The 15477-nt window shown below is 37.2% G+C and overlaps 1 protein-coding gene across 4 annotated transcripts in view; it reads left to right on the forward strand.

Moving 5' to 3' along the window:
- BANK1 (B cell scaffold protein with ankyrin repeats 1) overlaps positions 1 to 15477 on the forward strand; it is a 127550-nt gene that overhangs the window by 14885 nt on the left and 97188 nt on the right. For 2 of the 4 annotated variants that reach the window (XM_048941343.1, XM_048941344.1), the window contains exon 2: positions 2639 to 3037. The exons of 1 other annotated variant lie outside the window; for it this stretch is intronic. In XM_048941343.1, coding sequence (XP_048797300.1) covers positions 2639 to 3037 — 399 coding nt within the window. Of the gene's footprint in view, positions 1 to 2638; positions 3038 to 14478; positions 14537 to 15477 lie in introns of those variants that run through there. One more of the 4 variants, XM_048941346.1, reaches the window with a different exon arrangement.

The following is a 15477-nucleotide window of genomic DNA, read 5'->3' on the forward strand; positions in this document are numbered from 1 at the left end:
ACAAGATTCTGTGAGGCAAGAAAAAAAGGGTTTTTACCCTTCACCTTAAATATGCTTTCAGAACCAAACTTATTTTATCCCTCCCTGCGGTTCCATTTGGATTTGACCTTACCCAAATTCATTATAATAGAAAAAAACACAACTGAGTGTGAACTGAAAATGAGATCTTTTAATTTAGACTGAATGTGAACTTTCTGGACATAGCAGAGATTATCTCAAGTGAGATTAATATTTTATTCTTCCTGTGTACTGTGTTAAGGAACTCCTACTCTGTATATCGCTTTTAGTTCCTCAGAAAGCATTCTGAAAAGGCAAGAGAGTTCACAGAAGCACAGAAAGAGTGGAGGGAGTTCTAAAAGCCTCTCTTTTAAGGGGAAGTGTAATAAACCTGGTTTGACCTGTAGCCAAGGCAAGGCTGAGTCACTTCATGAGGGACTGAAGACCTTAGGGAGAGATCTTGGAGAGTCATTCAAAATTACAAGGGGGGGAAAAAAAACAAAACAAAACAAAAAAACAAAACAAAAACAAATGTTCTGTGGCTGGAAGATGAAACTAAGCAAGCTTAAATGCAGTGTAAGTAATGAGTTCTTACATCTTTGTAGGTTAACCATCCTCTTTAAATAAAGAATATTTTTTTAATGACTACTACAATCCTCTTAGAAGTTAAGGACTGAAAATAGAAGTTGATTGGTGATTTTACTTCACGTAGTTATCAAACAGTCAGATCTTACTCAGGGAACTTGAGCTGTGTGTATCTTTTCTTCTTTTGAAACTGAGCAACAAGCTTCATGGCTTTTTGGTTTTACTTTTGTTGTGAGAATTGAAGAAAACCAAATGAGATTCTGAAAAGAAATACCGTTGTAGCTAAGTGCTGTAAAACCATTAGATTTCTTATCCTTGCGTTATAGCAACCACATCATTTCTCTCTTAGATGAGGAGTATGCTACTATTTTTTTTTTTTTTTTAAATTCCACAGCTACATTTTAGCATTTAAGCAGAAACTGGAACTTTCACTATGGAAAATGTAATTGTCTCCTTTTTGAAAATATTTAGACACACTGCTCTAGTGCATTAATTAGGTTCAGCCATCTGTCAGCCACTGCTGTACTGAGACAACCTTTTATAATTTCCTGTGATTATAAAACTTCTTGAGAGGACGAGTATTCACAAGTCTTTAAAAGAGGGCAGCTATACTGCAAGGAGTTGATAGACATATAATGAATACTAGACACTACGCTATGGCATTCTTGTTCTTCAAGTTTGTCTGCCTTCAGCTGGGCTGACTTTGAAGTTTCTCCTAACAGTGACCAAAGTTGTGAAGGAATTTCTTCTAAAAAGAATGAAAGTCCAATAATTAACAGACTAATCCTGGACTCTGTGTTCAGTTTCTGATTTTTGTGCTGTGGACTTCTGTAGGATTCTTTGCAGGTATTGTTTTAATCACCTGAGATACATCTATACTGTGCTTCCATCATCATGTCCCAGTATCCACATATGTCATGCATACAAAAAACCTTTTAGCTCTGTGTGTGTCCGCCATTTCTGTATCTCTTGATACTGACCAAGAAAAAACCTGGATACTCACCTGCGATGGAGCTCTGGTGCATTGCTAGCAGTAGACAGTCAGATTACCTGGCCTATCAGGGACCTTGGAGACAGTGAAGCTCAATGGAGGTAGAATGCAGCAGCTGTATCTGTTCCTCAGTCTCTTATGGTTGTTCCATGGATCTTTGATTGTAACCTACTCCAGGGGTATTAAAATGTCCTGGCATCTTACAATGCATTGCACTGATTAGCAAGTCACAGCTACTATGGTTTCACAGAGTAGCAGAGTGGCTGAGGTTGCAAGGGACCTTTGGAGATCATTTGCTCAAACAACTAGAGCAGATTGCCAAGGACTGTGTACAGATGACTTTTGTAGATTTCTGAGGAAAGAGAGAGAGACTCCATGACCCTACTGGGCAAGCTGTGCCAGTGCTTACGGTCCTCAAAATAAAATTGCTTCCTGATATTCAGATGAAACTTTCTGTTTGTTTGAGGCTGTTGTCTCTATTTCTTACCATTACCCTAGTAACATCACAGAAGTGTTAGTCTTGTTAGCATCTTGTTTCATAAAGAGAAAGCACATATCAACTGTAGTTTGTTTTTTTTGATTGGTTTTGTGATATTTTTTTTTCTAGAATAAGTACAATAAAGAAAGGTCACTATCAACTGTCCTAATACAATGCTGCCAAAATATCTTAAATGTACCAGTCCTGTTTCTAGTGAATCAGATCATGTGCAGTGATCAAATGTGCTTTCATTACTGCTGCAGTTAAAAGCTAATTGCTGCATTTTCAGTGGCATTGCCTATTTATCAAAAAGTTGAGTGAGCTGGATATGTCATGCACTCGCTTTCAACACCGATTTCAGTGTGTTTTTTTTTTTTTTTTTTTTTTCAATACTATTTGATTCTGTTCTGATTTGCTAGTATTTCAGAGGGTAATCTTTCTGCCTTGTTTTAGAAATATGCAGATGTAATTTCAGGCTGATGACCTGTTTTGTTTCTTTATCAGAAATATTTGGGGACGGGCAGGTGGAAACTAATGGCCTGGCATCCAATATTTATAATGGATTTGAAATTATTTTTCTTTTCTAGAGCATACAAAGGATATTCTTGTGATATATGAACAAGAAGCAGAAGAGTGGGCTCTGTATTTGAAATCTCTTTTTGGACATGTAGTGAATGAAGAAGGAATCTTACTCTACAATCTAGGGACTTTGTCTTTCAAACATCTGGAGTTATTCTCTTTACGTTGTTACAAATGTAAACTCCTGATACTATCATATGGACTCCTTAAATGCCTGAACCAGGAGAGCTGCTGTTTTCTGGCACACGTTCTTCAACCTCCAGATAATGTGGTGATTCTGCTTTGTGGGGTGGAGAATTCAGAGATGCTTTATGAGCTACTAACCTTAAGTGGAAGGAGCAGAGAGATCTTTGCTGATCAGGAACCTGAGGACTATCTCTCCATTGTTACTGGAATTATTCAAACAGGTAATTTAAAAATGTAAACTTAAGATGATTAAGAGTTTTTTAGCTGTATTAATATCATTTGGAAGAGATAAAAGAAATCATTTGAATTTTCTGTAGAAATTGTTTACTTCAGCGTGGCCCCGCAGTTTTGTCTTTTTGCATTTGTCATTGCTGACTTACTGACTTCTTACTGACATGTAAAGTACTGTCATAATCTTAATCCAGTTTGTTTCACAAGGAGGCAGGTTTGAAAGGTCCAAAAGCTGCCACTGGCACTTGTGAACCTACTGTCATGATTTATGTCTCTAGTGGCAAGAATGGGGGGCTGGCATTACGTTTGTTTCTTTGTTTCTTGAGTCTACAAATCTCAGAAATGGTGCAAAGCTATGTGCTTGTTTCATCTTTGTCGAAAAGCTTCAACATGATGATGGTGTGTGTTTATCTAAAGATCTATACATATGTAAACTTGCCAACAAAAGATAATTACTTGCTAAGACTCCCATTTCATGGATGGCATAATATTCAGTGTGACACGCAGGCTGTAAGAGTGGAAGCACACTTTTACCAACTGAAGTTAAAAAAAAAAAGTCTGTACTGGAAGGACTGGAATTGTGGAGTCTGTATGTGTTTGCACGTTCATGGGAGCAACAATTTTTACTAATGTAAAAATTAGCATTTCTGGAATGTAAGAAAAGCTCCTTTCTAGATAGAGAGGATGAAATGAAATGTGTTAAACATTTCTTCAGGATATCTTCTGAGCAGTCTCTCAGGCTTAGCATTTTGGAGCTAGATGTGGTTGTCTGCTATGGTTTCGGGAGGTAATAGTTGTCATTTTTGACCATGCCCTGATATTTAGCTTGAGAAGACTTCCTTGGAACCTTTTCAGTGGAATGAATACAATGGGTCTGTATCATTTATATGTGTGTATGTATAGGAAAGAACTGTGCCCAAGGACAATGAGTTGACTCATGCAAACTGGCAAAGTTTGCAAGATTATAAGCTCTCTCTGAAAACCTAAACAATTTTCCTGAAAAGCAGAATTCTATGCATGCACAGAATTATTTATGGCATCTGTCCTTGGGATTTTACTTGTATTTTATTGTCAAACAACTCATAGGTGCATGAATGGTCTTTTTCTGGCAGTGGCCACCATCAGAAGCTTCAGGTAACAGTACAAAGGTGAAATAATGAATAGTGATAAAGGTATCTGACAACTGTATGTACATCTGTGCCAAGAATGCACACACTGACTGGGACTGAACAAGTTCTAGCTGCAGGACTTGGAGCAGAGTTGCTGCCTGGTGCTTCAGGGTGTGAGCCCTGCTTCATCCACACAACTGAGAACTGCTCTGGTCTTGTTACTTCTGGGCTGGCATGCTTTGGCCTTTGGATAGTCTAGCTCAGATCAGTGCTTGCTAGGAGAGCTATGTAGTGCTCCCTGCATTGTGAAAGATTTGTGAATGTGAGATGTGCTGTCATTTGGGTGTCTAAGTTCTGAGGAGTAAAGACTTGCATTCTTTATCATTTTTTTTCACCTTTGCTTAGGGATAATGGTAATTGATTGCAGTGTCCATATTTCCAATATTCTTTTGTACAGTTGTATCAAGCTCTTAGCCTTTTATATCTGTAGCAAAGATTTTGACAGGTGTATATATTTGGGAAAGGCTTTTTCCTTTGGGTTTAAAATGGTTTGCCAGGGGTCATTAAGTATACTTAGATTGGTTCTCCTTTGAAACAATTGTGTGGTTTTCTTCTGGATTTGAATTTTCTGTAGGTGACTGTTGTCATTAAAGATAATTCTCTGAAAGTAGAACATTGAGAAATATTTTTATTCTAAGGTGGCCCAGTGTGATCTGGTATTTTAAATTAATTTCAATAGCTTTCTGTAACGCTGAAGAAAATAGAACTGGGAGGCATTTTGTTTATATTTGACCTTTCCTTTCCTTTATCATTCCTCCCATATATCTTTTGTCTGCTGAAGTGTGTACACTTTCTTATATTACATGGACATACCTTTCAATGCATTGATTATATATCCTCACATATAAAAGTTTAGGCTAAAAACATAAAATATATATATTTGTGATCCTGAAATACTTGTACTTCAAATTCAGCCTGCTTGTGTGTTTAAGCAAATGAATTGTAAATAGGTATTTGCACCTAGTAAGTGTCCTAAATTCCTCCAGCAGTTATTTGCACCTTGGTATTGATGATGCAGGAGGGAGGACAAATACATCTAATACAGATATCTTTCTGTGTCGCATTTCTAAAGTATGCTGGCATTGTTATGAGACTTTTGTGGTGAGACATCTCACTACAGCTCATTAGTCTGCTTGCTGTTTTGTTTGCTAACTGTTCAAAGAAGACTCTTGTCACTTCCAGTCTTTTCCCTAAGAAGGGGTAGGCTCTTGTGTGTGAAGATTAACTATAAGTTAAGTTGAGAATTTCTCAAAACTATATGTAGCCATTCATGTCTGCTATTGTATCAAAAAGTGGAAAGGAAGTACATTAATTAGCATAACCCAAATAGAAAAGTAGGTTCGGATTCTTTGACAGCCTTGGGAACTTTCTCAGAAGGAATGCTTTTACCTGAGACAGCAGTATGCCATTAATTTCTGCCTGCTAACAAATAAATATTCATACCAACACGCAGTTCTAATTACCAACAAGAGCATTTTGAAGAAAGCTGCTTTTCACCTACCCAGTAAAGTATAACTGGGCTGCTGAGATGTTAACGTTTTGTATTTGTCTGTTGTATACATAGAACAATCAGGCTGGGAGCTTAAAATAGGGCTTAACATACGCTAAACTTCAGCCCACCTCAAATATGGGGCTAATTTCCATTGTGCAGATCACAGAAAAAAGAAATAAACCTTTATGATATCTATCTCCTGTTTCATTGTTTTGGAATTGTGCCAAACTTTGAGTATAATGTTTGAATACTGGAGAAGTAGTTTACATTTTGAATTCAGTGCATTTCAACTTCTGTAGAATCTTGTTCATGTTAGTATTCAGAAGTCAGTGATGATGACAATGTGAATTTCCTTAGGCTGTCTTAGGACTTGTGATGTTGAATCCCTCATTTAGGAGGAAATTTCATGATTTTCACCTGGATTTTGTACTGACTTGAAGTCTACAGAGAAATGAAACTGAGCACTAGAAAGAAGCAGAGTCCAAAATGACTTTTTTTTTTTGTTTGTTTGCTTGCTTGTGAATAGGATGATTTTGTGCATGCAGAAACTAAAGCCAAGCTTGTAAAGATTTCTTGCATGAACACATAGGATTAAGTAATTGGATCGAAGTAGGTGATTCTGGCTTAGCTTACTGCTGGGAGAGTCTTCAGTAGAAGAGACCACAGAGGTGTGCCTTTTTTCTTTCTTTTCCGACTTACCTTCTTGAGATGTGCTTCTCCATTTACATGCAGAAGTATCGCTGTACCACTGCACTGATAGGGCTGTCAACAAAACTCTTAAATGTTATTGTCTTGTTTCATACAGCACCAGACCATATTTCAAACCAGAAGAGAAACTTTAGTAGCATCCTGGAGTTGTCAACCACAAATAGGGTCTTAAGAATGCCTGCTGCTGCCACTTAAACTTTAACTTCTTTGTTCCTTCTTACATTATTTCTACCAAATCCAAACACTTTATTTATAAAATCTTGTAGCTCAAGTTCCAATCTGTCAGCCAGTCATAGTGACTGGAACACTTGGATGCTGAGATATGTATCTCGTGTAATGTTTTTCTTCTAATTTAATGCTAATTGGATGAAAATTGCTTACGCTTGGTAAGGTGAATGCACAGGTATCTTAAAAATGAATATCTTTTAATGACATTTAAGACAATTTCATACAGTTTATTTTACTAATAGAAGTCAAATTCATACGATATAAGAATTGCTGCTGCAACATATGCTAATTTAAATCAATGTACTGTAATTTTACTATTATTTATTTTTACTGTACATTTTTTCACTTCAGAAAGGAATTAATGGTTTTATCATAGTTAGTTTGTTCCTTAAAGGTTTTAAGTGAATACTATGCAAATTTATATTTTTTTATTGCAAAGCAGTTCTCAGTCTGTACTTAGTTGCAGTTGTGGAGCTGTTTCTAAAGCTTACAGGTAATTTAGATTTAAGATTTCCAGTACGTATTTTGCTATGTGTATCTATAGTGGTACATATTCTTAAAAGAGTATATTGACTCTCCTCTGGTTTTATGCTATGGTTACCTCTCACAATTATGGAGAAGTTATTACTAGAAGGCATTTAGGAAAATTCTCTGGAAATGGCTTCCTTGTGTATGTTTTAGTGTGCAAAGATTGTTGTAACATTAGTGTTTTGTCATTTCACCTTGATGTATTTCCTTTATGTCAGCATCAGTATCTTGTAAATAAGAGAAAATAATCCTTGTATTTTCCTGAATTGACAAAGGAGGAAAAAAAACCCAACCCCCAATCCCTGAAAAAGAAGCATGGCACCATTTTAAGTTCATACTGGAAAAAAAAAAAAGTCAATATAAGATAGCAAAAGATGACTTTTAGATACAGGATGAGATTTTGCGCTTGGTGGGGCTTCTCTGTACAGAGCTGGATACAGAAAATATTATTTCAGTTAAAAGCTTAAATGTTCAAAAGTCAGAAATTTCAGGTAGAAAGCAGACAGTTGGATTTTAATTTAGTCCCTTGTTCTTATGCACTGATTGCCTTTAATTACTTAAGTGCCTTTTTTTCCCCTTCAAGAACCTGTCCTTATTAATACACAGGATAAATAGTACTCAGTTAATTAGTAGTTATTTGAATCTTTGTTTTGTGTTTGAGTTTGTGGTTGCATTATGTCACTGAATGGCATTTCTGTGTGATTCAAATCCAGTTGAGAAAATAGAATTATTTACTAATGTTATGTTCTGTAGAACTTATTTCTATATTATAAGTGCTTTTGGTATGGTTGATTAGGTCACTATTTAATGTACTTGTATTTAGCAAGATTAAAGTGAAGTATTTCTTCTGGTACTTAGTACTTTGAGGCTTGACTTTTCATAACACTGAAAGCTATACAATACTTTTTATGTCTGTATTCAAACTCCCCTTAATTGCAGGTGTATTTGTGACTGCTCAGATGATTGCAGAATGGCTGTAAAACTTTAAGATATCATCTGGAATTTCATCTAAAAAAAAAAAAGGGGCAGGGTTGTAAATAAGTATGCAGGCATGTTGCAGCTCAGTTCTGAAGGGTCAGGCCTCCTTAGGACTAGCAAATTATTAGGGCCATTAGCGACACATACATGAGCATGATGGAGAGGCAAATGGCGTTTATTGCAACTAACCAGCTGTTTATATTTCCTACGTGCTTCGTCTCACCCCTAAAGAATGCGTCATAAATCCATCACAGAGCAGGGGAGGTCCTGACACGTCACATCCCTATGGGGTGCCTCGCTAGCACCTACTACACAGGCATTACTTTATTTCTGAGGTTCTACTCTGCTTATCCATTTGTTCGTTTGAGCAAAATGAAGATTCTGTAAAACAATGGATCTGATAACAGTGACCGTGACTATCCGATTACCAACTCTTTGCAGATGATGAGTTTGAATTCGCTTTGCATTTTCTGAAGAGTTGTGGGCTTATTTGATTAAATGGTACTTGTTCCCTTACATTTTGTCAGACATGAAGGGCAGTAAACTAACCTTACCATAGTGTACGGCTCTGTAGAGGAGCAAGCCTTGTTTTCAAGCATCCACTTGCACATCTATAGAGATGTATTCCCATGAAGATTGTGGAGAGAAGATGAATTTAATCAGGGCGTCTCCGTTTTCCTTGAATTTCAGAGTAGAGAAAAAAGGAAGTCCCTGAAGAGCTTTTGTTTTCTGTTCCTAAAACTTCAAATCTTGCTTGCTGTGAAAAGGAAGCTAACTAGTCTGAAATTTCAAATAGAACAGTTCTACTTGCATCACACTTGCAACATCAGTCACTGTCAACCAGTAACCAGGAGAAGCACTGCATCCACACTTCAGCTCCTATTAGTATTTGCCACTGTAGTTTGTTTACGTTTGTCAAGGCCAATAAGGAGTCTCAATGGGGAAAAAAAGAAGGGCAAAATCTCCGCATATTTTGAGTAAAGAGCTGTGTTATGTGTTTTCTGTCCCAAGTTCTTAAACAGCTTTATTTCTGGGTTGACACCTTCGTGGGGTATTTTGACTCAACACTGCAAGCTAGTGCTTGAAACAGTCCTTGTGAAAGCAAGCGAAAGTTACCTTGGAAATCCTGGTATGGCAGTTCTGTACTGCTGGGTTCAGATTACTGCCTGGGAATGTGTCTCCTGGGCATGGTGTCAGGACGCTACGAGCTTACTGGCTCTTTCTTAGTAGCATGAATTCAATATACATGAGAGTGACCTTTGGCATTTAGGATTTCAGCTTCTTCAAGTAACTGCATGTGCTTTTTAGATACTCCAGTCGTTCCCACTTACCCTGGTTTTGATCACAATGCAAGCCAGTCTTTGGACATGTGTCTTGGAAACTTCTGAATCACAGAAACACCAAGGTTGGAAAAGACCTACATGATCATCCAGTCCAACCATCCACCTATCTCACTAAACCGTATCCCTCAACACAAAATCCATACATTCCTTGAACACCTCCAGGGTCCGTGACTCCACCACCTCCCTGGGCAGCCCATTCCAGTGCCTGACCACTCTTTCAGAAAAGTAGTATTTTCTAATGTCCAGCCTAAGTCTCCCCTGGCACAGCTTGAAGCCATTCCCTCTAGTCCTATCACCAGTTACGTGAGAGAAAAGGCTGACCCCCCAGCTCCCTTCAACCTCCCTTCAGGTAGGTTGAGGTAAAATTAAACTAGCAAGTGCACTTGAGGAGCCCACGGGTTGCATTTCATCTGCAACCAGTGTGTGCCTTACAGGTTCAGACTAGAATTAGCTGTAAATAAGTCTTTTTGAAATGTGTGCAATATGAAAGTATTTCCAAGCATTTCTCTATGCTAAACCATCTCCTTTTGGTCTCACCTCGATTCCAGCAGTGGCTGTCATACCATTGTAGCTGTACTGGTGTGATCTCTAGCAGAAAGCTATTGTGAAGCTGCACTGCTTACCTTTGTAGACCCACTGTCAAAATTTCTAAGGATGCCTTTTACAGTCCTGTTCTGGACGGTCTGTGGCTCAGTGCACTGAAAAGATTTGTTGGTATAAAGAAGGCTTTTTGTCATTATTGGATCATCATCTAATTGCTTAATAAACTGACATCACTGTTCCTTTGATTAATAATTGGGATGCCCAGAAAAATGACAGTATAGAAGGAAACAGAAAACAGAACTCTAAGAAAAAAAAAATGTGGAGATGTTTCTCTAATTCCTATTTTAAATCCTGAGGCATCTTTGTATGAATCTTCTGCTTTTAAATGGACTCAAAGCTTCCCTTCAAGTTTCTAAGTTTTCCATCAACTTGGTGATCAATGTTGCAATAAAATAAATTGAAAAAAAATCAAAAAATTTCACTTGAAATTTTCTTCTGGAATTGTCTGGACTGTAATTCTCAGTCAGCTTTTGACAGCTATCTTGATAATGCTGACTTCAGAGGGGAAGGCACCCCAGAAAGAGACATTATTGCAGTTTCTAAAGTTCAGCATGTCAGTCTTTTCAAAGCCAAGAAACACATGATGGCAACTGCAAATGAAACAGTGTTAGTGCCATGTAAAAAGTATGTGAACTTTCAGAGGCAGGATTTGACTTTTGATGAACTCTAAAAAACATATCCTGTGACTGCTTCTCTCTAAAAAAAGCGTGTAGTGCTAAGTTGTATACATGGAGCAAAACAAAAGTGGCAGTATCAATAGAGAAATTATAAATCAAGGCACTATTTTTTTTCTGGAACCCTACAATAGCATTTTACCTAAGATCTTCAGAGAAGTTTGACTTGTGGAAAGCTGAAGTGTGTTTCTAGTGTACATGTATACAAAAGTAGAGACTAGCTGAAAAAAGATGGAATTCAGAGTTGTTTCAGAATTAAAGTTGAGCAGATTAGAAGTATGATGCTTAAAAAAGGAAATTTAGAGCAGCAAGGGTGGAAAGAGCAGTGAGTGGTTGATAAGACGTTAAAAATACATATATATTCAATAAAACAAAGATAGATGAGGAATCAGAAAGCACTAACAATCTGTAGGAACTGATTGACTGAAGTAAATTGTGCAAGGCCTTGAGGGGAAAAAGTCAGAGAATATACTGGAAAATGGGAAAACAAGATGGTCACTGAGATCCTTTGGGGGAAATATGAGCTACAAGCAGATGTGAAAAGAGTTTATTTGCTAGTATCTGTGAATGCTGGAAAAGATCCAGTTGTGGAATGCTAATCACCATGATATGAATTTGTGAGGGCTCATTCCTTGTAGGCTGTAGCTGAACAAGTTAGTTCTTTAGCCACTCACAGATATTACATATGTATTTCTGGTTTTGTATTAAAAAAAAAAGTTAACATTTTTATTACTAGGCAGCTGTATTTTGAGCAATTCCTTTGTGGTTCCTTAAGAAATCTTCTGCTCTTCAAATAATCATTGTTTGCAACTTGTACTAAAGTTGGAGAAGTGAAGCAATCTTACTAGAATCTGGGTTAGTCTTGTAACTATATAGCTTAAAAATACAAATGCCTTATTGTTGAATTAACAGTCATAATTTTACCTGCAGAGTAAGACTACGCTTGAATTTAAATACCTGTTAGTTGATACATTCAGACAAAGGATGTTACCTTTCTGTTAAACAACTTTTTCTTTATTGCAGTTTGCCTTTAAGGTTTGTGTCCTGGTGCTTATTAACTGAATGATTAGAGGTGGACAAACTGAGCACAGAAATCTGTTATTAATATGCAGCAGTTGTCCACTCATCAAGTTTAGCAGCAGACATTTTATAGCCCTTCTTTCATCCCTTCTCAGAGGTGTTCTTAAAGCTAATATAAGCTTACTGTTACCTGTATCCTTAACCATTATAAACTGGAGGAAGCCCAGCACTTCATGACAAAATAGATGGCATCTCTTTAAGAGATAAAGAGTTATCAGCATACTTTTGCTCTGCTGCTCTTTCTTACAGTGTGATCAGAAATCCGGTTTTAGTAAAATGTGTGGGTTCTGACATTGAGGTCTAGGATTAAAGGATAGTATCTTAAAGGATAAAGACCTCAGACTTGCTTTCATATTCATAACCCTAACAAAAGAAAAATAAGCAAGAGTTAGAAACAAAATGTGGTTTTCAGATGTCTGAAATACTGTTCTTTATCACGTTTGTAAGGAAAAAGTGTGCTTTTAGTCTACCTTATGGGTCAGTAAATTTGATCTGTTTTATACCAAATATGTGAGTAAATTGAAAAGTAACTTATCCCATAGTGAGTTGGTCTTGCTGACTAATCACGCTTTTTCTTTAATACCAAACATGTCTGGTGAGAGTCTTTCTGCTGACAGCAACTGTGGTAACATAACATGAGGAGACACATGATCTCTTTATATATGCAAGTCCTATGTAATTTTCAGGTAAAAAATAGCATCATCAAGTTATGCTATTTGATAAATGAGCTGCTGCGGTCAAAGTAGTTTCTGCTACCAGATTGATTTAAGACATGCTGTAGCGTGGGGCGCCCTGTCATGTGTCAGTAAGTGTTTGGATACTGTTAGTTATACTACGTATCTTATACTTTGAATCGGTTGAAGACTGAGGATATCAGCTACTCTGTGTGTCTCTCCCCTCCACCTCTTCCTATGCGGCTGTTACAAGACTATTAGTTTCATTACATTTCAGCCTAATTCTTACTTGAATTTTGATGTTTGTTAAGGATTATTCTTCATCAAGAGAACAGCCTCAAACATGGTCAGAAGGGTGAAGTTTGGCTGTTCACTTGTAGTTCCCTGAGGCTGGTGTTTGCACAATCTTAAAGCCTGAAATCTGAGGTTTTGACCTGCCTGCTAGTTGGGTTTCCCTGAACTGTGTCTTAATTTGAGAAAGCTCCCCTTTATCTGTGTTCTTTTATATCAGTGTAATTCAAAATGTAGCTGTATGACACTTCCAAATCCAAGGATATTGTGCTCTTTGGACCAGGCCAAATGTATGAGGCTTGGAGTTTAGAAATAATAGGGCCACTAAGCGTCTGAAGTTGCAGTGCCATCTTAAGAGACAAACAAGTTTTAGAAGTCTGCTCCCAACATTGGAGGCCTCTATCAATCCTTGTATCTTCAGCGTTAACTTGGGTCAGCAGCTCATCTCTGTCATTTTTGTTGTAGCTTCGCATCTTGGATTTTGGGCAGCATTTGGTGCTGTATAATCCATCAATGAAAAAGAAATGAGATATGTGTGCTGAACCACAGAGAAAAGGAACAAAAGTCCCATGTTCTTACAGTAGTAGAACTCCAGTAAATCTGAAGTGGATAGATGGGCCCTTTAATAAAACATTAGTCTTTAATATCTGAGAACTGTTGATGCATGCAGAGAGGCAGACTTCAGACTTTAGTTTGGCTTTCCCAGGAGAGGACACAGGATGAAAGCATGAGGAATGTAGAAACTGGGAATAACAGGCTTGGGCTCCATCAGCAGTTCTGTTCAGTACCTAAACGACCTCAGGCAAGTAGTTATTATTTCCAAACTAATTGGTGTGCCTAATGGCTTAGACACTTGTGGAGAGTCTTACTGTGTGCCAGCAGAGCAGCAGAGTGGTCATATTCTTTGTGTGCTGCTGCAGCAAATGAGTACCGTAGGTCTGATTGCACTAAAAGAAACACACGCACAAAAAAAGAGGCTTAGTCCTAAAAAGCCTTTAATCTAAATATATGCATCCAAACTGAAAATACTGATTACTGAGTTTGTCAGACCTTTTTTTGCTAAGCCACAGACCAATTGGGAGCTAGTCACAGTCCTATGTTGCATCTGAATATACACTAAAATCGTATGAAAGTTACATATACAAACACCTTCAATTTCATACAAATTAGGAAAAGATGACTGGGAAATCCATAGTAAATTGGCTTTTTGCTATTTTAGTAGATTATTTATTTATTTATTATAGCAGGGTTTTTTTTTTTTTTAGTTTGTTTGTACTTCACTTGCAGTTTGGGTACACCAAAAACAATTTCTGTGTTGTTTAGATGCTTTTATAAAAAACCTCCATCAGGCTACAGCTATATTGGGATGATAAATTATGTACAAAACCATACCTGATTAATACAAAAAAGATGGGTATGTATCCTTGCAATCTTTGCAATCAAATAAATCTTTGCTTATGTGAACATAATGAAGAAGAAAACAATCCAGGGATTACTCTGCTGTGGAATAGAAATAGACATGAATGTATATTGCAGCACCATAAACTGCTAACATGACACAAACACATTTGCAAGAAAAAAATTTCACTATAAATAAAGTAGTGACCTTTTAAGAGTCACGGGCAAAATAGGCCAACTCACAGAAAGCTGCTGTTTTTGACAGGACAACTCGAACATGGAAGCAGAAACTGGGACTGAGAATGATTTTGAGAAAAACAAAGGTAACTGTCAAAGTATTTGTAAAAGAGAGATGATTTAGCAAAGAGAGAAATGTTATTTAACACTCATTCAATAATGAGTACATTTACCTTGGTCTGGAATTTATACAGAAGAGAAAACAAACAAAGGAAAGTCATGTGCTTATATGTTTGGGTGTGTTTAATCATTTTCTGAGGTTTTAGAAAGGCCTCTCTCACCATCAGTAAACGAAATCTTTTCAGCAGAGGAGAAAAGGGAATTTGCTTTGAAATTGCATCTTAGAAAGGATTTCTAGTAAAGATGAATAAATCTCAAGTTCACACAGCGTAAAACAGGCTCACTGAATGATGCCCAGCATGATGGATATTTTCTGCTGCCATGTTTCTCACAGCCTTTCTCGGATTGTCTGTAGAGCATTTAGAAATGGCTTTGAATTCCTTCTCTGCTCAGTTCTCTGCTGAGGTCTAGCAGTGTTTAGAAACAGCCGTGGTTTAAGAAGATTAATTATCGTCTGTAATAAATTTAGGGTGAATTGCAGGGAAATATGCAGGGCCTAAGTAATTTTTCTCTTAGTTTAGAGGATTACTTATTTGGGGTGTTCTTTTGTTGTTAGGGTGTTTTTTTGTTTTGTTTTTTTTCTTTAAGTCTTACCTTTCAGATCTCATTTTTGCTGAGTGCTTGTGTGTGAATTCAAGCTTTGAAACTGAAAGGAAACCAATTTTAAATGAGTCTCTTTTCAATTAACCCTCACAGAATACCATGGGACCATCTCTGCCCATAACTAACTTTGTGCTGGGGAGTGATCCCAGAGGATGACTTGTTTACTTGCTGAATCTGGCTCCCTTCCAAAATCTTCAGTTTAATCTTTTGACACTGTAGCTCCCTGTCTTTTTTCATCTGGCCACATATCCTTAATCACCTTTTCATTCCTTCTCATCTGCCAGACCTGACTTGCTCTTATTTC

Source organism: Lagopus muta, chromosome 4, assembly GCF_023343835.1.
Source record: "Lagopus muta isolate bLagMut1 chromosome 4, bLagMut1 primary, whole genome shotgun sequence".
Classification (NCBI taxonomy): domain Eukaryota; kingdom Metazoa; phylum Chordata; class Aves; order Galliformes; family Phasianidae; genus Lagopus; species Lagopus muta.